The sequence below is a fragment of the Aricia agestis genome, chromosome 3 (assembly GCF_905147365.1).
Source record: "Aricia agestis chromosome 3, ilAriAges1.1, whole genome shotgun sequence".
Lineage (NCBI taxonomy): Eukaryota > Metazoa > Arthropoda > Insecta > Lepidoptera > Lycaenidae > Aricia > Aricia agestis.
In genome coordinates this window covers 21,139,046-21,162,187 of record NC_056408.1, presented here as the reverse complement: position 1 = coordinate 21,162,187, position 23,142 = coordinate 21,139,046, and the positions used below count along the sequence as shown (strand labels likewise).

The following is a 23,142-nucleotide window of genomic DNA, read 5'->3' as shown; positions in this document are numbered from 1 at the left end:
TCTGATACGAACACTCACATCGACCTCTGTGAGACAACGAGGTCATGCCATAAACCCTCCAACCACTCCACAACCATGTCTACCTGGACTCTCCGGACTTAATATCAGCAAACATGTAAAAGCTACCGTTACAGAAAGCGGAAAGACAGTCGTAGAGGACATGTCTCAGTCGCACAGATTTTTCGAGAAGCAAGAATTCGCCCATGCCCTTTACTGCACTTGAAGTTCTGCAAAATAGTTTCCGTGAACGGACAAAATTCTTGGAGCCATTATACAACAAAACACTTGGATTTCAGTCACGACCCATTCGTGAACTATCAATTTAGACGAGACCACCCTGCTCTTATATTTTACCGTGAAACATTTAATGGTTCATTGTATTCTGCAGCGATCACACAACCTGGTAAAATGCCATCAAAAGCACAAGCAGGAGAATTTGAATACCTTCCTGTGCATATAATGGTTCTATAACTATTTCTGAATCAAAGTAGTAAGTGACTTGCAAGATTAAAAAAAATGTCAGCCTGCAGCACAATAATATTTTACTAATTTATAATATGTAAACGGTTAAATTAAATATATGAGCAGCTATTGAAGAAAATACAAATGACAGAGGTATAGGAAGAGGTAGAGGTCGAGGCAGAGGCAGAGGAAGAGGTCGAGACAGAGGCAGAGGAAGAGATCGAGGCAGAGGGCGGGGAAGAGGACTTCAGTATATACAAGTTGATTGTTATAGAATTGGTCTATGATGGTCATTCGACACATCTAAGTGTCATTGAACTTCTAATAGCCGAACAAGTAACTGTTCTTAAACTGCCAGCTCACTCGTCCCATATACTTCAGCCATTGGACTGTAGTACCATGAACCTATGACAGACAAGTGGGACAGTGAATTGGTGAAATGGCAAAGACTCCATGTGGGAGCGGACCAGCCAATACAAGAATTCGCCAGGATCATAACTATGATATGAGATGAATTAAACCCAGTTATAATTCAAAATGGTTTCAGAAAAACTGGCATTTATCCTTTCAACAGAGATGCTATTCCCAAAGAAAAGTTCGACAATATATCATGGTCAAAATGGGAAGAACATCTTCGACGACAAAATGAACAGTCTCTTAACAATATCACAATGAAGAAGAGAAGAGAAGAACCCAGGAAGATGACAGACAGAAAGAAAATAAAGTTCCAAAATTATTAATTAGTGTCTTAAAAAATTAATGACCAGATATCACTGCAGCCAGATAAAAACAATCCAATAGGTAAATAAAATAACTAAAATAGGAAAAAAAACACACAGATCTACTTATGCAAAAATGTACTCAGACAAGGTTACAAAAGTGGGAGACTAAAAGACCCTAAAACTTTTATACTTCCACGTAGTAAGAATGACAACACTGATGCAGGCTGCTAAAAAGTTTGTAAAGTGAAGATATTGCTGCAATTTAGTGATTAACTCAACAGAAAATGAACTTACAAAGATGTACTTAATCGTATGAAAAAGTGTTCGACTGCATATTTGTAAGCGAGGACGATAGAGAAGTGCAATTGAGATGCAATATGATTCACGATATGATGCAATATGATTCACGATGCAATATGATTCACGATGCAATATGATTCACGATATATCTACCTTAGTGAAGCAATTACAGAACATGTTACATACTCATAACGCATACGTAAGGGAATTAAAGTTAGCCATGGAGAAAGTATCAGCTACAACGAACACATTTAAAGTGGTTATAAATGCAGAAAAAAAGCCTTTAATTGAACACAGTGGTCGATATAATCAACCTTCGTCAAATGAAGTTGCTGTTGTTATTATTGGACAGCAATTTCCCAAACGTGATATTGTAATTGAAAGCCATGATAACACATTGCATCGTATAAGCAAAATCCATCGCTCATACGATGCTGACCAATTAGGTCAAAAGGTAGTGTTGCCTTCTTCTTTTACTGGAGGGCCACGATATATGCATGAGCGGACACAAGATGCCATGACGTATGTTCGGCACTACGGTCGTCCCGACCTCTTTATAACGTTTACTTGTAACCAGATGAAATTACGGAAATGCTCTTTCGACAGAAATGTTATGATAGATATTATGATATGATAGCCAGGGTTTTTAACCATAAAATTAAGAAAACGATGGCGCTTCTTACTTAAGGGAAAGTATTTGGAGAGGTACGTTGTTTCATGTTCTCTACGGAATGGCAGAAACGGGGTCTGCCTCACATACACATATTGCTGTGGCTGGCTAACCGTATTTCGGCTGACATGGTAATTGGTAGATGACCTTATAATATGTGCTGGGATACCAAATCCAAATGAAGACCCAATTTTACACAATCAAAAACAATATGATACATGGCCTATGTGGGAATTTTAATAAAAATTCTCCCTGCATGAAAGATAGAAAATGCAGAAAAAAATATCCTAGACAATTTTTGGTAGATATACAGACAGGAAACGGCGGTTACCCGCAGCATAGGCGGCGGTTCCCGGCTGACGGTGGATTTACTCTTTTAATAAAAGACATGGAAGTAGATAACAGATGGGTTATACCCTATAATAAAGTGCTGTCCCGAACATTTAAGGCGCATATTAATGTAGAGCTTTGCAATTCAGTTCATGAAGTAAAATTATTTGAGAGTGGTCGTTATTTGAGTACTTCAGAGGCAGTTTGGAGGATTATTGGATTTTCTATTCATGAAAGGTTTCCAGCAGTAATACATTTGGCTGTCCACCTCGAAAATTGCCAACGAGTCTATTTTAATTTGGAAAACTTTGTCGACAAAATATGTAGCACTCCCAAAACAACACTGTTAGGATTTTTTCAGTAAAACAGACGACTTCGCTATAACACTTATACATATATGTAGAAGTCCCTTCATATTTTGTTTGGCTAAAAATAAATTTGTCAGAAGGAAAAGAGGAATACCCGTGGCTGGCCAGGAATAAGGAAAGAACAAACACTGGGTAGAGTGTACACTGTACACGGTTCATCAGGGGCAATTCAAACGGGGGCAAGACCTGGGATGCCAATGTTTAATATTTTAAAACTCATAATTGTTATACTGGGTACCCCAGTGAGTTATCTGTACTTAGCACATAGTTTAATGATCTGCGTAATTTCGTCACAAGAAAAATGTCTACTTTGCCTTTGCTTTTTCTTGTAATCCCGTTCTTTTGTAACTATCCCAGTAACTAAACCGTGCTCGCCATTGAGTTGAGCTTCGGTTCCTCCGTGTTTTGTGCTTTAGTGCTGTGAAAATTGTGTGATAGTGACGACTGAATGACGAGTGAAATAATTACTATAAAAAATGGGACGGAAAAAAGAAAATAAAGTGTACAGGCACTTCGCCGTTACAAAAGAAAATTTGAAGCCAAAAGTGTTAGATGTGTAATTGCAAGCAACTAGTTTCTCTATAAATTGCCATACGTTCAAATTTAGCCCGTTAGTGAGTTTGTGAAATAATTACTATCAAACATGGGACGGAAAAAAGAAAATAAAGTGTACAGGCACTTCGTCGTTACAAAAGAAAATTTGAAGTCTAAGTGTTAGATATACAATTGCAAGCAACTAGTTTCTCTATAAATTGCCATACGTTCAAAGGACAAAGGCGAAATATTATTTGATATTTTTTTAAGCGTCTAGAAATGTCATGTACACAAAAACAAATATTTTATTATTTTACTTTTTACCAATATATTCTAGGGTTTAGTAAAAGCCACCAAAAAAAACAATTATTTTTTGTAAATCAATTGACTACATACTTATTACGAATTTCATATTTTCCCCTCAGCTACCGTCAATATTGCCATTTTATATTTTTTGCCAAAGCGGCGGCGCGCACCGCGCGGCGGTTCAGCCGGCGAACGGCATAAATAACATAATGTTTCATCCTACCGTTTAAGTTATGAACAGATCTACAATTATTTTAGTTAATTCAACACTTTTAATAAATAAATCGAGTTTATTTTTTCAAAGTAGTTAGGTAAAAAATAATGGATGAGGAAGTTCCTAAAATAACTAGCAACACCTGCCGCGTGCGTTGCCTCTCGTGTTTGATTGTGTTTTATTGTTTTTCCTTTAATTTCGACCCGGCATATTTTTTGGACTTTGATTCTGTGATATTCTGTGATTTGGCTTGTTATATGGACTCCGTTATCCCTTTTGTGTGACTCTGTGCTTGCCTCCCGGACTTTGATACTTCTACGTGATTTTGTCTTTTGTGGGCTTCTAGCTAAAATGGATTCGCGCGGTCCAGCTCGTGATAGACTTACTAGAATCCTGTGTGTTAACTGTGGAATTTGTGTTAATACACTTCGCCGATACCCTGCCTTGGCACTAGATACTAGAGTCACTGCACTACTTTGCAGCTGGGTTTACCCACAAATAGTAAGTAAAATATTTTATATGATCTCAACTTAATAGCTTGTTGCCGCTTCACATACACATAAAACATTGAGTATTGTTTATAGCTTTTATCATTATATAATATCAATAGTAGACACCACGGTTTTATTACTTTTGAACAAGTTACTAAGTACTTAATTCAAACAGTTTATCAAAACGAAACAGTCATATTATTATGACAAACATGTACTATAATATACCTATTTAATTATAATATATTTTTTTAGATAACTGAAGCTGATCGTGTGTGTGAAGCATGCAGAGATCTTGCAATGTTCTCTGTGAATGAGAACTTGCACCAAGCTACTGGTAACAATGAGCAACAATCCGGATCAAGACCAAGGGGACACACTGAAGTGTGTCTTTTATGTGGATGTTCCATTCATCGACGGCAAAGTGACAAAATATTGAGGGAGAATCCTACTGATTTGCACCAGAGTATGATCAACATTATTGAGAGCAGAGTTGCACCACGTCAGGTATTAAGCTATATAATACATTTAAGTTCTTACATCTATTCATTTATTGTAATGAAATAATCCTAATATAACAAAAATTATGCGTATTTTCTTACATTTTTTACAATATTAATTGTGTATGTTGACTTATATAATAAATGTTATCTCTATTATGGGATATTTATCTTCTTACTATACTCACACAAATGTTTTTTCAGATCAATGAAACTGATCGTGTTTGCCATGTTTGCTGGCTTCGGACACAAAGAGAAGCTCGACGTATGAATACGCTAGACAATACTAGATCTCCACCTGTTGCTTCATCAGAATCACATGAACCAATACAAGATGATCTGCAGCCATCAGAAGATGTTGAACCTTCAAACAGGCCATCAGGTTCTAATCATCCTGAACCTAGTATGGCAAGCAATCAAGGATTGGTTTTGCCAAACTACAGGAGAGCAGCAAACTCTAACAATCACTGTGTCTTTCCCAATTGCAACAGTACTACTCTACATAGTATCTCAGATAAATTGCGTGCTATTGTTCTAAGCAACCATAATTATTACTTGCCAAGCCTAGCTCGAGTTTGTGGTCCCCATTTAACAAGCAATTCATGGGAGATTTTGTATGACTCTGAAAACAGTATGACAATGTTCACTGTGGACCAAATTCAACATGTTTTTTCCTTTGTGAATGCTTTTAATCCAACTTTGGACTTTGAAAATCTGCAAGAGATGGATGACAGAGTTTTTGAGTACTGGATAGGACGAACTAAACAGCAATTCAACAGTTTAATTGAAGAAGTGCCCCGTATCTTAGAGATACGAAGAGGCTCTTTAGGCTTAGCAGCTTTATTATTAAAAATGAGGACCGGAGATTCCGATGAAAGAATTTCTACTTTAGTTCAAGTACCCCGCCGGACATTGGAAAACTTAATGGATAAAGTGAGGGAGGTTCTCCTTCAAGATTTTGTGCCCAGAAACCTTGGCATTAACCACATAGCAAGAGAAGAGTTACGCAATCATAATTTGTCTATTCCAAATGGCTTATACGGAAATGGAAATAATGCAATAGTCATCTGCGATGGTACATACATATATATACACAAAAGCTCGAATTATATGTTTCAGAAACAAAGCTACTCAATGCATAAATATAGAAATCTATTAAAACCCTTTTTAATAGTAGCTACTGATGGGTATATTTTAGATTGCTTAGGCCCTTATAAAGCAACTACATCAGATGCTGAAATTATGTCCACCTTATTCCGTGAGGGTTCTGCCCTACAGTCATATTTTAGAAATGGTGATGTATTCATTCTCGACAGGGGCTTCAGGGACAGTATAAGTTTATTAGAAGGATACGGATTTAGAACGTGTATGCCAGAATCACTTTTAGAAGGCGAACACCAACTAACTACAGCACAAGCCAACCGAAGTCGATGTGTGACTATCTGCAGATGGGTGGTGGAGGCCGTGAATGGTCACTTCAAGAGAGACTTTAAACTCTTTAGACAGGAATATTTTCATCGGTCTCTGCCACACATGATGGATAATTTTAAAATTGCTGCAGCATTATTAATAGGTTTGGTGTTCGCTTTCAAGACAATATGTATGCAACTGAAATACTGCAAATAATTAATGAAAACATGAATTTAGAGAATAATCTGGCATACACAGTCGATGAAATCAATATGAACAGAAGGAGATCTTTCTTTCAAAACATAAATGTGGATAGCATTAATGTAAACTTCCCTACCCTGGAATACAGAGATTTGAATCTGTTCGCCTTGGGGACGTATCAAATAAAACAAGCTCGCTCTTATTATGGTGAGCATATACGTTCTCAAGGCGGCTATAGAATAGAAGTTTGTAGTGAACCCATCAACATTTTGGATTTTCAACTTAGAAGTGGTGACACATTAATAAGAGGGAAAATAAAGTCACGCCATGTGAGCATGAGACAATATTATGTATATATTATTATACAAAATAATATACCAGGTCGGACTGGAATTACAGCATACTGTTGCAGTTGCTTGGTAGGTCGGCGGACTGTGGGCTGTTGTGCGCACGTCATGACCCTGGTGTGGTATTTGGGGTGGGCCAGACACCAGGAACATGGAATTTCAGCACCAGCTGAATTTTTAGACTATATTGTAAGAGATGATGAAGAATAAATATTGAAAAAAAATGTCCTTGTTTTATTTAATGTACTTACAGGCGGGATAGGAATGCCTCCGTCAGTTGATAAATTAATTCCTTTCAAAAGTCATAAACTATTACTACCTTTTGTAAACAAATATTACGTGGACAAGTGCATTTAAAGTTTCTATTATGATGACAAGGTTCAAAATATTACACTATATAGGTACATACTTATCTATTCCTCCAAACAGTAGCGGTGTTAGGGGGGAGACGCTGGGCGTCCGCCCAGGGCGCCGGATAAAAGGGGCGTCAATTTTTTCAGCACTATCAGCACCCTGGGTGCCGAAGAAATCTCGCCCAGGGCGCTGGTAGTGCTAAAATCGCCCCTGCCTCCAAGTAAGTACATAGTTGGCCATTTCTCTATTGATCTCTGACACTTTGTTACTCAGTCCTACGGGAATGTAGCTCGTGGGGAATTTTCAATAATATATTAATACAAAACAAACAATAAAATAATACCAATAATAATAAGTAAGTAATAAATACAAGTACCTACCAATGACACATAACCTAAAATATTTATGATTTTTATGATGTAATATCTAATAACCTAGGCCTTCTCGGGAATATTTATTTTTAGAAGTTAGTTGTAGGATGAGTTCCTAATCATTTAAGCATTTTTTTATTTATAGACGCCTCCATTTTATCTCAAATAAAATCATGTATGAGAGTTCGCCATTGTTCTTTAGCGCGTTAGTGAGTTTGTGGGGGCAGCCCGATAGATGGCGATAATTAATTCCGGGGAAAAAATTTAGTATGAAGTTGATGTTCTACTCCGTGAGTAATTTATGTTCTGTGATTAGAAGACATAAGGACTGTATGTAAATTAATTACTCAAGACTGGTATAATATGGCAAAATTAGATTAGAAGGACGCTTCAGACAAGGAACTTCGTATAATTTTGTTAGAACTTCACTTACAGGTAAGTTTGTTTAACCATTATAATCAGATATTAACAGCTGTCTGACAACAGTCTGCCGTCAGCCTCAATGGAACGATAAAATGTAACATTTTTGTCAGTCTGTTAGTTGTTTACACGATCAGTCTCGATCGTACCTACGTAAACCTTCCTTAACGCCCAGCCGGCGGCCGTGTACGCGCGCTGTCGCATTGTGAACTTTATTTGCTAGTCTACAAAGTACCTACCACATTTTTATAGTTTGCAGCCTGGCCAGCACGCGCGCGCTTTTGCGTTAAGTATGTGAATTATTAAGTAAAAAATAACTAATAAATCATTTTTAATAAAGGAATATTGTTTTAGATAAACCATGTCACAAAGGAATACGAAAATGATGATGCTTTTAGCACAAAAAAATAAGGCGTTGAGAGAAAGGTGCAAGGAATCGAAACAAATACAACGGAACATTCAAAATATCGATGCAGACTTTTTTCCAAGTGATTCAGATGACGATCTTTCTTTTTCAAGATACGACAGTGCCGGCCAATCGCTAGCTCAAATTGATCAATCGTCTAATTATTCCGAACCTGAAGATGTAAACTTTTTAACGGGCCTATTCAACATCAAGAGTTGAATTTAGTCAGCACTCAGCACCAACAGGACGTGAACTTAGAAATCGGCTACAAAAATATATCCACCAACTCTTTGATAACATTAACAACAGTGTCAATTGCTGAACAAAATGATTTTACTGAAATACCAGTGCCAGTATTGTTTTCTAATGGTCCGGACATAAATATTTTTAATTTATATAGCCCTAATACTGAAACTCTAGTCACAGAAACAATAAATGATCACCAAACTTCCTGTGTTTCTCAAACTGATACGAATTACGAACGAACGATTACTACTTATACGAATTAACGATTACTACTTATCCGAAAATACGATGCAAATTTCTGAGACTGTAATGGCAAATAATACAAGTGTGACGCCTGCTGGACATAACGAATCTGTTGAGACACCATCTTCAGGAAATGAAGTTATAATTAGCCCTAATATTGAGGACATACAAGCTGAACATGTTACGCTACACATCCCTAGGAACATCGCCAATACAGCACCCGACCACAGTCACGCGGCAGCGGCACGAGGTGCGGAGACACATTACTCAGTTTACAGCATTTTTGAAATAGCTATTTTGTGTCACTTATTATTCGATCGTCGAATAGTCGAGTCACTTTAATTATAATTTAATTGTAAGACTTAATTAATAAAATATTTTAAGAAATTTTGTTTTTTTTTTTTTTTGGAAGTCGAACTGCTGCAAAATATAATTGGCGCAGTCGTACGGATTCGGAAGTAGCCCTCGTAAAGGATATCGCAATCGTGCGCGTGCGATCGCTACTTGACTTCCAAAAGTCTTCACCGAAAAGGAAAAGGAAAAAATACGTCCAAAGTGAGGTAAGAGAGAAATATGCCGTGCGACCACCCTGTTCAGCTTCTTGCAAAAAATTATGTAAGTATCCAAAATATAGCAGAGGATCAGCGAATAAATATAAATGAAAGATTTTGGAGTTTGGGTGACAAAGAGAGAAAAGCTTTCATGCTACATCACACTTCAGCTAAATCTGTTAGACAAAGAACTGGTCAAGGCCGAAAAGGTTGGGCTATTTTTCCTTGTACTATGGTATGGTATGGTATCTATGGTATGAAGGATTGTTTGGACGGTCCAAAGCTGAAATTATTAGTGCATACTACCATTTCTTTATTTTTCATCGGGACAAAAATGTATCATTCTGTGGGTTGACAATTGTTCATCACAGAATAAAAATTGGACATTTTTTTCTTTCTTAATTTACGTTGTCAATTCAAATGATATCAGCGCCGGCACGATTGTGATAAAATATTTCGGGGCAGGTGCCACCTTCATGTCAGCCGACTCCTTCCACCACAGGGTGGAGTTGTCAATGAAACGCATGAAAAACAAAATATATGATTTTGCACTGATACAAAAACATCTTCTCAAAACTTAGAACGTGTCAGAGATCAATGGAAAGGAGTATAGTGGGAGTCACGCTAAAACATCGAAAAAGAGCTGAAGAAATTAGACACACAACAAAAGCGGAAGATTTAATAAAGAAGATAAGACAGCTGAAGTGGCGATGAACAGGACACATGACAAGAGAGGTGAAAGAAAAGTATCAGATTGGCAACCAAGAGATGGAAAGAGAAAAAGAGGAAGACCAATTAGACGATGGCCCGACGATATAAAAAAGATAGCAGGGGTAACATGGATGAGAGTGGCTAGGAACAGAAGCAAATAGAAACAGCTGGAGGAGGCCTATGTGTCAGAGGACACGCTGATTACCAACCTAGAGCACGACGCGACAAATTTACACACAATACAGTATATAGTTGGTACCAGCACTACCAGCAGAAAGGCTAATAAAAAATAAAAAAAAAGATTTTGCAGACATTCAGGCAGGCAGTTAGTTCAGCAGGAGAAACGTAAAGCCGAAAGAGATGACTCTACAAGATTTTTATGAGTGGGAGGATTACACGACCCAGTATAAACTGTCTCGAATTAGACCGCGTCCATATATTAGTGAAATGGTCAAAGTAGAAGTCAACAGAGGCAGTTTTGAATTGGCATACAAAACAGGATTCAATAATGATCCTATCACTGCTAGTATAATAGGAAATAAAATTTAAAAAACTGGAGTTTTGCCGCCACCAACGAAGAAGACTGCACCAGACGGTATTTCCACAAACAAAAAAGATAATATTTTGAAATCTTTCGAACCGTTATACCCCAAAATATGATGTCCTTTTGAAGAGAACTCCCCACTTTTGACTGATTAAAATTCATAGAACACGTTTCTTTTTTAAGTATGTTTTTTTAACCTTCAATTGGTGACGTGCCGTCAATTTGACGTCGCGCGAGAAAAAGAACGAAATATCTTTCGAACGGCTCTTTCCCCGACCCCGCTCCCCTTAGTAGCTGCTTGTTTCTCAGTTTGGCGTCCGCCTTTGCCCAAGTTACACGTCGCGCGTCTATAAGTCAGGAGATAGTGGGTACCCGACGTCAATTTGACGTTACTTCACCAATAGTGTCAGGATTTTTTAGTATTACTTAGTTGTTATTTTTGATTAAAAATGAATCCAAACGACGAAGATTTTGAACGTATTGTTACTGAACTGTTAAATCAGAGTGCCAGCGATATTAGGATCATGATTTGGATGAAAATTACTGCTTGGAATCCGATCACGATACCAGAAGTGAGCTGTCTGAGGGAGAAAATGGAGATCAAGATCCATCCTCTGACTCTGATAATCAGCCGCTTATTAATTTTGCAAGCAACAGGCCGTATTATTTAGGGAAAAAAGTTGGAAATATACAGCCGTTCAAGTGGTATAAAAATCCACACCGAAGCAGTGTCAGAACTCCGAGACATAATATTGTCGAAGTTCAAAGGTCCAGTAAAACGAGCGATTGCACTGAAAACGTAGATTTTTGGAATATTTTGTTAAGTGAAGATATTTTACAGATAATTGTTTTACATACTAACAGAAAGTTAGAAGAAATGAGGCGAAAATATGCAAAAGAAGATAGACCAGAATTGAAGTACTTAGATATTACAGAAGTACGTGCTTTGGTTGGATGCTTGTTATTTACCGCAATTTTCAAAAGTAACAAAGAAGATATTGGATCTCTGTTTGCAACAAATGGAAAAGGAAGGGAAATTTTTCGATGTGTATTTTCACAAAAATGTTTTCTTTCGTTATTATCAGCTTTGCGTTTTGATGATCCTAACAACCGAGAAGAAAGGAAAAGGACAGATCCAGCTACACATATCTGAATTATATATTTTCATCTCAAATTGCCAAAAATATTATACTCCAGGTCCTTGTATGTGCATTGATGAAATGCTTGTTCGATGCCGCTGTCGTTGTAAATTTCTTATGTATATGCCAAAAAAAACAGGCAAGTATGGCATAAAGGTTATGTGCATGACAGATGCTTCCACTAATTACCTTTATAATGCTTATATATACTGTGGAAAAGACACTGATGGGCAAGGACTGACCGCTGAAGAAAAAGAGTTTTCTAAACCAACACAAAGTATTTTACGTCTGTCAAAACCGATTCAAAATACAAATAGAAATATAACGGGAGACAATTGGTTCTCATCAATTGAAGCAGTGAAGCTTTTGAAGAAAAACGGCCTTACTTATGTGGGTACTGTGAATAAAAGCAAACGAGAAATCCCACGAGAATTCTTGCCTATTAGATCGAGACCTGTTGGAGAAACTTTGTATGGCTTTACCAAGGAAATGAGTATGATTTCATATGTACCAAAAAGTAACCGAGCTGTCGTTTTGTTATCATCCATGCATCATGATAACTGTAACGATCGTGAAGGTGAAAAACCTGAAATAATATTGTTTTACAATTCCACTAAAAATGGGGTTGACGGTTTGGACAAAATGTGCAGTAATTATTCTTGCATTCGGAGAACAAAGCGATGGCCATTAGTCCTTTTCTATCGTTTAATTGATATATGTGCAGCTAATTCTTATGTTCTATACAAGGGTCACAATTCAGAAACTACAAAAAGTATTGACAGATACACTTTTTTAAGTGTAGTAGCTGACAAACTTTGGTGCACCTCACATGTTGCGCCGTTACAACAATCTAAAAATTTCGCGTGATGTTCGTGGCGCTATCAAGAGAATATTAAAAATAGAAGACATAGACCCGGCTCCACATACATCTGACAAGCTAGAAAAACGTGGTACTTGTTCAATATGTCCAGCAAAAAAGAACATCATACCTATGTAAGAAATGCAAGAAACCTGCATGCCTTGATTGCTTGGAAAAAATATGTGTCAGATGTTACGATGATTAATTTTCTTTTTTTATATGAAACTAGTATTCAAGCTTAATCTAATTTCATTAATTACTTAATCAACATTAAGAAAAAATATAATACCTTTGTGTTCTTTTGTGTTTTTTTTTAGTTTTTGTTGTTTGATCTCATGCCTATGAAAAAAGTCCAAAAATTGATACCAAATTTGTATAAGTTTTTTCTAAAGAAATGATTCTATTAAAATGCAACAAAAGTGTCTTATTCAAAAGGAAAAGTCCTCATTTTGGATATACAACTCGGGCGAATTAACATGACACCTGGTTCAATTGACGTTTCTCTTAAGTACTGAGTGCAAAAAAAGTTTTTTTATTTTAAGTTATTTCAAAAAAAAAATACGTTACCGGAACAAGTTATTTTTATAGGGCTACACTAACCACAGTATTAACCAAGTACGAGTTGGACTCGCCCAAGGGTTCCCCAGCAGGAATACGAGGTTTATAGATGCGTCCGATAATTTGTATCTAGCTTCATATTAATATATTCCGTGAGTAGCTAATTCATACCACAGACGCACGGCAATGTTCAAACGTTAATACGAATAACAAAAACTTAACAAATTTAACGTTCAAATGTAACAACTAACAAATAACACAACAAAACTCAACAAAAATCCAAAAACAATAACCATTAACTACTAACAAATAACTCCGAAACGCAAACTCAATAACACACGTGTAACGGTAACCGATATAATATGCTAACGCTACTGGACGCGTACGACGAGAGCGGGGTGCTGCGCGGGGAAGCGAGGGAGGGGTAAAATTTAAGCCAGGTGTCAAGTTAACTCGCCCGAGTTGTACAGTAATTTATTCCCCCCCCCCTCCTTATACATTTAAATAATAAAAGAATTTATAAGTGCACATTGATTTGTTTTTTTCTTTATAAGAATGTATTTTATTTGACTGAAAATTCATATCATTTTGTATACAAGCATGTTAGGTGAAAAGCTAACCAAAAGGCGGTAACTCAAATCTCAAGTTTGTAATTACTAAGTGGTATAGCAGTATGTCATGGTTAAGGCATTACCATGTATATTTAACTATTTGTGATGGAATACATACCTAATATTAAATATAAATTACATTTTTAATGTTTCAATCATTAAGTTTACCGGAGGCCGAATACCCTACCCTATTCCCTATTTCCCTTCCCTATCCTCCCCTATTACCCAATTCCCTCTTAAAAGCCCGGCAACGCACCTGCAGCTCTTCTGATGTTGCGGGTGTCCATGGGCGACGGAAGTTGCTTTCCATCAGGTGACCCGTTTGCTCGTTTGCCCCCTTATTTCATTAAAAAAAAACTTTCAAGCCCCGCGCAAGCACCGGTGATCGCGACAACAATAGAATACAATAGAAATTCTTGGAAATTCCGATCGAAGGATTAACCAAAAATAACAATATGTTAATTAAGGTAAAACAAATTTTACATATAACGTTAAGTATCTCTGAACTTGCTTTCACTGACATACTGCTTTTGTGCTTAGTAGGGCAGTATAGTAACAGGAGAGACATCTTTTGATGACTAAATTTTATTTTGTTACCTTTTTGTTGATTGATAAAATAATAGAATATCTACTTACTTTTTCGGTGGAGCAACTAAAATGAGAGCTGTAGTTGCTATGAGCGCAACTGTCTTCTCCCCGGACGTAAGCCAACCGGCTTTGGTCCCTCCAGCCTTCTTCCAAGATGTTTCCTCACCGGGTGCCTCTTGTTCCACCTCAATGCTGTCTTCGCGAAATAGTAGCCCGCTCTCCAATATAGCAATTATATGTTGTCTGCTGTATATCAGCTAAAAACAAATTGTATGTTATTACTTCTTGACAAACAAATACACAATTATTTTATTTTTATTTAAGCAGGCCAAATTTGTATTATTTGAATGGGAGCCAACTTTACATATTTATTTTGTTTGATAATTTAATCTCTAAAGGACTGCTCTATTCTGTCTCACTTGCTCATTTTTTTTTAACTTAATATCAAGCAATCGAGAAAATTCATGCAAGTAACTTTTTGTATTAGATTATTGTAAAAGAAGCGCAAATATTATGTTAGGTTAGTTATAATATTGATGGTGTAATGGGCCGAATTGCAGTATCAAGATTTAAATATCAGAAAGATTTAAAAAAAATTTGAAATCCACACAAATAGTGTATATTATCTATTCTGTGATAGTGTGTAAATAACAATATCAATAGTGAAGCATGGTGAGCACTTGTATATTATATGAGATTTACTAAATCAGTTTCTGCCAAGATAGTCAATTATAGGACTTCCATCACCTGAATTGCCGTTGCCGGTCAGGCACAACAATATTCCCGGACATTTGGCCAAAATATGGTTATTTGCCTGGACACCTCAACAGAATTTACGATTATGTCTTACCAATTTTTGCTTTTTCAACAAGAATTTGTAAAAATCTGAATATCTCAAGTTTGTGCAAGAAAAACTGTATGCTTGGCAAGTTTTTATTGAAGTTAAATTTCTCTCAACAAAACTGTGCCCGGATTTTACCCTGACACTTATCAAAAACCTGGCTGGACGCTACCCAGACGCCTTCAAACTAGGACATTTGTCCCATGCCATCCGTTCGGATTTCTGGGGAAACCTAGTTTGGATGGACGCCCCTAGAATGAATGGCAGCCCTAGTCAATTAGGAACTACATTATATTGTGTGACAAACACATTATTACCCATATAACCATAAAACTTATATGGACAAATACATACCATATTTGGTCTTGTTTTCATGGCAATCCATTTTTTAGATAGAAGTGGTGGGCTAAAATCTTGCTTTACAAATAATGCCATCTGAAAGACAAACATTTTTTTAAAATTCAATTACTCTTGGTCACGTTTTTTTAAAGTAGGAATGATTAAATATTATTATTATGGTGTTATTAAGGTAATGGAACTCGTGATCAGTAGTAGTGTAGCCTAATTTCAAATAAATTTTGGTATTTTGGAAAAATGCCTGGAAATGTAGTTAACTAGATAATGTTGTGGAATTGAATAGGTACTAATTATAAAACTAACTGAATGCCACAATAAAAACTTAAACTCAAAATAATCTCATTTACACTGAAGCTAAAATTATTGTACCTAAAAGTTTAAACAGGCTAAAAATAGTAAACTTTCTGAAAATCTTCCATGGAATGAAGCCGTAAGCCGGCTGTTAATTGTACCTAATATACCTAATATTTTGCTTACTTTTAGTGAGTTTATGTATTCTTGTCGTACTGCTACACCATGATTATTTTAAATTTTATTAGGTTTTTATCAGAAAATGAAAAGGATATAGGTATTTTTTTCCCAAACCTCGAAATTCCACATCTATTTTAATTTTTAGCATCTACCTGTCGGCTGTCAACAGTCAACTAACTGTTGAAGTCAACTGTCAGAGACCTGTCTTTTTTTTCTTTTTATGGCACTTAATTGCGGCTCTTCACGATGGGCCAGCGTAGTGGGCCAGTGGCGTAGCGTGGGTGGGGCGGAGGGGGCGGCCCGCCCCGGGCGGCAGTCCGCGGGGGCGGCAAAAAATGTCGCCGGTGAATTGGAAAAAATCCCGATGTGTTTCATTGCTCTTCCTACATCCGCCTGACTCTGTTTTTGTCATTTTTTTTGTTTGTACATAAATTTGGGTTCTACAGTTTTATTATATGTACTAGCTGTCCCGGCAAACGTTGTTTTGCCATATAAAGTACTCCGCCCGCGTGGATGTCGGTTACCGCTGCAAAAAGCCTACCCAGGAAAGACTCGGTCAGCAAAATGATTCCCAGGTCAATTCACAGACTCCGACACTAACATCGACGACGCAGTCATTATTCGCAGGCTGCACACAACACAAATAATTATTGTCTTCCTCCCGTACGCGCACCCCCGCCTTGGTGACGCCCACGGCCCACTATCGTAATATTTTAATTTCGCCATAACTTCAAAATGAAACGTCCAATTTTAATCATTCAAAGACCAAATATTATCTACATAAACTGTACTTAGTGATAAAATAATTTATTTTGATAAGGATTAATAGCATGAGTAAAATAAACGCGTTTAAATGTAGTCCAAAAAAAATTAAAGATTTTTAAATAATTAAATGGTTATTGTGCCTCACTCGACATAGATAGGTATAGTGTGTCGCGGACTTTTTTGTAGATATTTATAAGATCTACAATTACTTAGAACATTTTACGGTTCTATCTTTTATAGTTTAGGCAGCGTACGCAAAATAAGTAACTTTTCTGGTTGATTTTTTGCACCTTGCGTCCGAAAAACCCAAATATCTTACGGAACCCTATTTTTCTCCAAAATAAAATGTAGCCTATGTTCCTGTTCCAGTATCCTCCATCATCCATTATTGATATTACCTACTTATAAAGAATTCGCTCAGCAACAGCACGCACAATGCGACGTTGCCTGTTTTCGCACATCGCATCAGCGGAACGGAACGGCAACAACGCGCGCTGGCCACGTGCAATTGTTTTTGTTTATGTTTGTTTTAGAATTTAGTGCATCGTGAAGTACCGTTACGCAATCACGCATTATTTTTGTTTCGCGAGAGTTTCAGATTCGGAACGAAAGTCATTTCGATTGTGTTTCGATCGTTTAAATACTGTTGAATCTTCTAAAACTAAACATTAGAACTTCACCCAACCTTTGAACTAGTTTTTGAAAATGAAAAGAGTCAAAGAAAGCGGTGCCAAATTCCGCAAAAAAAGGGCTAAGAAAGAAGCAGATGCGAAGAAGTCTCAAGGTGCATTACTGAAATATTTCAGTTCCAGTTCTGGTTCGAAAGCCACGTTAACGTCTTCGGTGGCATCCTCATCCTGCAGCAGCGGAAGTGATTCCAGTGTAAGTACCTAGGTATATGATTCTTCCATCTAGAATCGTGCGTGGTCTAGAATTACTCCTGTTATTACTTATTTTAGACATAACAAGTATGGGTTGGGTCGCAATAAATTGCAAGGTTGTAATTTTTACTTTCTAGTGAACGAAGTATAGAGGAAGTATTTATAATCGTAAAAAAAATCGAAGTTGAGATTTTGATTGGGATAGGTTCTCTCTCTATCTACACTCGAGAGCAATGAATCCGGGTCGGGGTCGCTTGGAGCGCCTTGGGGAATCCTAAAAGTCTCGGAGACTGGGAGTGCTAGCTTGATATAGTTACTGTTATTTAGAGAGTATTATATGATCTAATAAACACAATATATTACATCAATCTAGCATTCTTAGTTTCCGAGATTTTTGGGATTCTTTAAGGTGCTTTGGGCGGCCCTGACCCGGATTCATTGCTCTCGAGTGTATATCGTTAACCGAGTCCGAAAAACTAAAAAAATCAAAATGTGTAGGTATGTATGTATGTGCGTATGTACTAGTATATCTGTTTTCAGTTGTCAGCTCTAGAGCCTTAACCGCTGAACCAAATCGGATGAAATTTTATATTAGGGGATGTTTATTGTATTCATGGGAATACATAACTTATTTTACAGGAACAAGAAGAAGACGTGCCTGCCGTCGCAGTTGAAAGTCGTTCTGGTCCCACCACAGAGCAGGGTCAAGACGAAATCGACTCACCAGAAGTATCTCAAGCATCTAGTCATAAGCCTGCAGAAAAAGTGAATGTTGCCAAAAAAGACATAATTGAAATCGTGCCTTTTGCTCCTGCCGAAGCCAAAGATGTGAATCTCGACGATGTAGGTTGCTGGCCTTCTCCTATGACCGACGAAGTCAGAACACTTCTAGTACGTCGCGGATCCGACTTAGTACAGCACATCGATTGCAAATTTGCCGATGTTGTTCGCTCAGGGACTTCAACGAAAGGCGGTACCCGAAAACTAACCAAAGAGTGGTTCTACAAACCATTATCTAACGGCGAAAAGGTTCTCCGAACATGGATGGTGTACTCGCCTTCGAAGCAATCCTTGTATTGTTTTTGTTGCAAGCTGTTTGGCAATTCCGACTCAAACTTCGCATCTGAAGAAGGATTCAACAAATGGTGGAAGCTAAATCCAAGAATCGGAGACCATGAAAATAGCCCGGGCCATGAGCAGAGCTTCTTGAAATGGAAGGAGTTGGAAGTTCGCCTGAACCGTAAAGCAACCATCGATCAGAAACAACAAGAAGTTTTCGAAAGTGAGGTGAAGAAGTGGAGGGATGTACTGTACAGGTTGCTGAACATTATCCAGTTCTTAGCCAAACAGAATCTGGCCTTCAGAGGACATCGAGAAGACATTCGAGGAGATGATAGTGGCAATCGCGGGAACTTTCTGGAGTTAGTGCACCTCCTAGCTAAATATGACCCTCTTCTAATGGAACACCTGACAAAGATAAAGCTGGGAGCAAGAGTCCCAGTTTCGTATCTATCTCCAGAAACCCAGAATGAATTTATAAACTTACTGGGACAGCAAGTTCGATCCACCATCATCCGTCGTATTCAAGAAGCTAAATATTATTGCGTAATCTTCGACAGTACACCAGACATCTCCCACAATGACCAAATGAGCCAAGTTCTGCGATACGTACATATCGAAGGAGAAAAAGTCGCCGTGGTTGAATCTTTCATCGACTTCTTTGAACCAAAAGGAAAAAATGCAGAAGATCTCAGCAACGATATAATCGCGAAGATAACATCAGACGGACTGGACATACAGAATCTGAGAGGACAGGCTTACGACAATGCTGCCACAATGTCAGGGATCCACAATGGAGTTCAAGCCCGGATTAAAGCCCTGAATCCGAAAGCTACATTCGTTGCATGCACAAACCACTCACTAAACTTGGCTGGGGTACACGCTGCTTCTGAATCAGTGAATTCCGTGACGTTTTTTGGAACTCTGGAGAAGCTATTTGCCTTCTTTTCTGCATCAACTGCTCGATGGAACGCTTTGGTTGCCGTCACAGGTCAAGCAGTGAAACGAGTCACTGAAACGCGCTGGAGCGCTAGACATGTAGCTGTCAAGATGCTTAAAAATAAGTTTGAGTTAGTTCTTGAGGTACTGGAAGAATTAACAGATTCATCTCAAACTTCCGAAACAAGATCAGGAGCCAGTCTTCTCCTGACAGCCATGCAGTCCTTTAACTTCCTAACTTTTCTTGGCTTTTGGGCTGCAGTGCTACCTGAAGTAGATGACGCACAGATTTACCTGCAGCAACGAGGACTAAGTGTCGATAAGTGTACTCAGAAACTCTGCGCTTTAAAAACCCTCCTAGTGGAAAGTAGAGACCGTTTCGTCCAAGACGCAATCGACTTTGCTAAGACTCTCTGCGAAAAACTCGGAATCGAACTAAAAACGAGAAGAATTCGCAGGAAAAGACGCATGCATGATGATGAATCTTTTGAAGATGCAGCTTTGTCTCACGAGCAGGAACTCCGTCGAGAGGTGTTCGCATCATTTGACAAGATCATTCAAGAAATGACGACTCGATTCCAGCAAATTCAAGAAATATCGGACAAGTTCGGATTTTTGACGCCAGCGAATCTTTTGGACAGCAAGTACGAGTGTGATCTTTCCCATGTATTAGAAGACATCGACAAAGACGAGTTTCAGATGGAGCGGAAGCGTCTTCAGCAGTTTGTTGCCAGTTCTGAATCAGAGGAAGATAATATAAGGGGTAAAGGACCACTGGAGCTCCTCCAGTTCATTCAAAAACTGAATCTCGGAATTTCGGTTCCAAATATAATCATCTTGATTCGTATATATTTGACTTTGGCGATTAGTGTTGCAAGTTGTGAGCGAAGCTTTTCGAAGTTGAAGCTAATAAAAAATTACCTCAGATCTGCTATGAGCTCCGCTAGACTATCAAACTTGGCTATATTGTCGATTGAACAAGAATTGGCTGCAAATATTGATTTTGACAAAGTTATTTCTGACTTCGCTGCTCAAAAGGCCCGTAGAATCCGCTTGTAAAATCGCTCATCCTATTTTACCTTCAATAAAAGATACTTCATTGCCTGTGAAATTTAATTTAATTTGAGGACCTATACAGGGTGATTTTGAAATCGTAAACCAAATTTTAACAGTGGCTTTTACTCATGATACTGAACAACTTTTGTTCTACAACTTTGCTGAATTCTGAAAAAAAAAAAATTGGACTTTGTATGGAGCCTTGACATATCAGCTGACCGATCTCCATACAAAGTTCAAATTTTTTTATTGTCCAAAAAATTTTTTCTTTGTGCAAGTTTTCAGTATCATGAGTAGAAGCCACTGTTGAAATTTGGTTTAAGATTTCAAAATCACCCTGTAGAATGGGGGCGGCAAAATGGGTCTCCCGCTCCGGGCGCCGAGATGGCACGCTACGCCACTGTAGTGGGCCATCATGATGGCCCAGCGTGTGGAGGACGTAGTGGCATAGGATGGCCGATGGCGCCAGCGCTGGCCGTGGAATGGCGGCGGTGTCGGTTTTTCGGCCGCACATCAAAGGATGATGGCCCAGCGATGGTGGTACGCCTCTACACGTTGGCGATACGTCATACGACAGTCGGTGCCTAACCGCGGTCGATTGAGGACGTCGTAATTCGTGACCTCTCGCTCCCGAGCATAGTACGCTGCATGCTCGAGAGCGATGAGGCCTGGCAGGCGGCGGTTTCGTTCAACTTGAACAGAGAGGATAATCCATCCTCCGTTCCGCTCCGCCGGCGTAGGACGGGAGTGCGGAGGCGTCGCTATGCGAACCTCCAATAATTTCCGTCCCACGGGGCTCCGGGTCAGGATGGGAACCTGCCCGGCTTAGCTAGTCCCGGCGCCGAGGGGAACGCTTTAGTTTGCCTAAGCGTTCCCTAACTTTGGTGGAAGTCCGGTCCCTTTTGAGGTAGACCGGCCGGTCGTGGAGGGAGTCCTGTGTTAGACATATCCAGGATATCCCTCCGTATACGGCTGAAGGCAAACCGCAGGTGGTTTTAGTGGGTAAGAGTTCCACATACCCCCGGGGTGCTTCAGCTACCTGAGGCACATACCCAACCCGGGGCACCCATGATGGGTTTCCCCTGCGCATCAAAAAAAAAAGAAAAAAAAAAGGACGTCGTAATTCGTATTACAATTTACGAATTTCATTCAAAATGACGAGTACGTGGTCTCATAATGAATTAAAGTTTATTTAATATGATAAAGCCGAAAGTTTGTATGGATGTTTGTTACTTTTGTTACACTTTTACTCAAAACTACTGAACAGATTTTAATGAAAGTTTATAATAATTATTATAGCTTTTACATTATATAATATGTACATAACTCCTGACTCTTTAAAGATACAATTTTGGGAGTTTCGGCGTTGTTTTAAGAACGGAAAGCATATTATGCTATTATTACATTCATCATTGTCATCATCATCACTACCATAAACCATTATTTTAATTTTAGTCTCGAAATAATTATTCGTAGAATTCAAGAGAAGGTTCATATTAGGAGGAAGGTGATACGAAGTTCACCGGGTCATCTGGTGAAGTCATAAATTATTAAAAATGCACGTTTTGCATTGCCGCAATGGCTAATGCTTACACGTCCATCTTGAACGACGTTTAGATCACAACTGAACACGGCCATCATGTAGAGGCCTGTTGCGACCATTGCATAGCCATCCATTCGATTGCCCAGCGTTGGCCCATCTTGAAGAGGGGCCATCAGCTATTTAATCATGGCCAGTAACGAGTATATTACACACACACACACACACGCGCACACACACACACACAGAGTCTTGTGGCCTGTGGGTCAAGCATGGGTCAAGTGTGCGCACATAGATTAAGTATTATACTATAGATGTAGTCTTAGCCCGTCATCGCGTGGCCATTTTGTGCTTATTTTCATACAAGTAGTGTGCGTTTATTTTCTTGAATATTTCTATTTGTCGATTATTTCGAAGCACATTTTTTGACGCTTATACACAGATATAAAGGCTCTCTCCAGTCTATAGTAATTAGTACCTCAATGGGACTTACAAAAACACAAGAATGACTCGTAAAAAAAATAATATTACCTCGTTCTCTACAACAATACGACCATACCGTATGGTCGTATTGTTGTAGTTGGAGTATGAACGGTCGTATGGTCCATACGACCGTTCATACTCCGACAGCGCACCAAAAAACAAAAAACACTCTTATCATTAGAGCGTCTTCACAATATCATGCAGCACTCAGATATCGCACCGATAAATCGTACCTATGTAAGGTAGGATTATGAAAAAGAGAGGGACAAGTTTAAATTATCAATGGGACATTTT

The 23,142-nt window shown here is 38.3% G+C and overlaps 3 protein-coding genes across 3 annotated transcripts in view; 2 read left to right on the top strand and 1 right to left on the bottom strand.

The window, feature by feature from the left end:
- Window positions 1–16,284, bottom strand: part of LOC121740366 — a 68,759-nt gene extending 52,475 nt beyond the window's left edge. Inside the window, exons 1-3 of the mRNA XM_042133040.1 lie at window positions 16,132–16,284; window positions 15,652–15,732; window positions 14,505–14,713 (exon numbers count right to left, since the gene is read on the bottom strand). Coding sequence (XP_041988974.1) covers window positions 14,505–14,713; window positions 15,652–15,732 — 290 coding nt within the window. The 5' untranslated portion in view covers window positions 16,132–16,284. The remainder of the gene's footprint in view (window positions 1–14,504; window positions 14,714–15,651; window positions 15,733–16,131) is intronic.
- Window positions 4,064–7,107, top strand: LOC121740371. Its single transcript, XM_042133048.1, has 3 exons — window positions 4,064–4,407; window positions 4,653–4,904; window positions 5,102–7,107. Exons 1-3 carry the CDS (start codon window positions 4,258–4,260, stop codon window positions 6,521–6,523), a joined length of 1,824 nt encoding a protein of 607 aa, XP_041988982.1. The 5' UTR covers window positions 4,064–4,257; the 3' UTR covers window positions 6,524–7,107.
- Window positions 16,285–18,815: 2,531 nt separating the features above from the next.
- On the top strand, window positions 18,816–20,912 carry LOC121725484 (zinc finger MYM-type protein 1-like). The gene is made up of 2 exons (XM_042112488.1): window positions 18,816–20,532; window positions 20,908–20,912. The coding sequence occupies exons 1-2, from the start codon at window positions 18,816–18,818 to the stop codon at window positions 20,910–20,912; spliced, it is 1,722 nt and encodes a 573-aa protein (XP_041968422.1).
- Window positions 20,913–23,142: the final 2,230 nt, after the last annotated feature.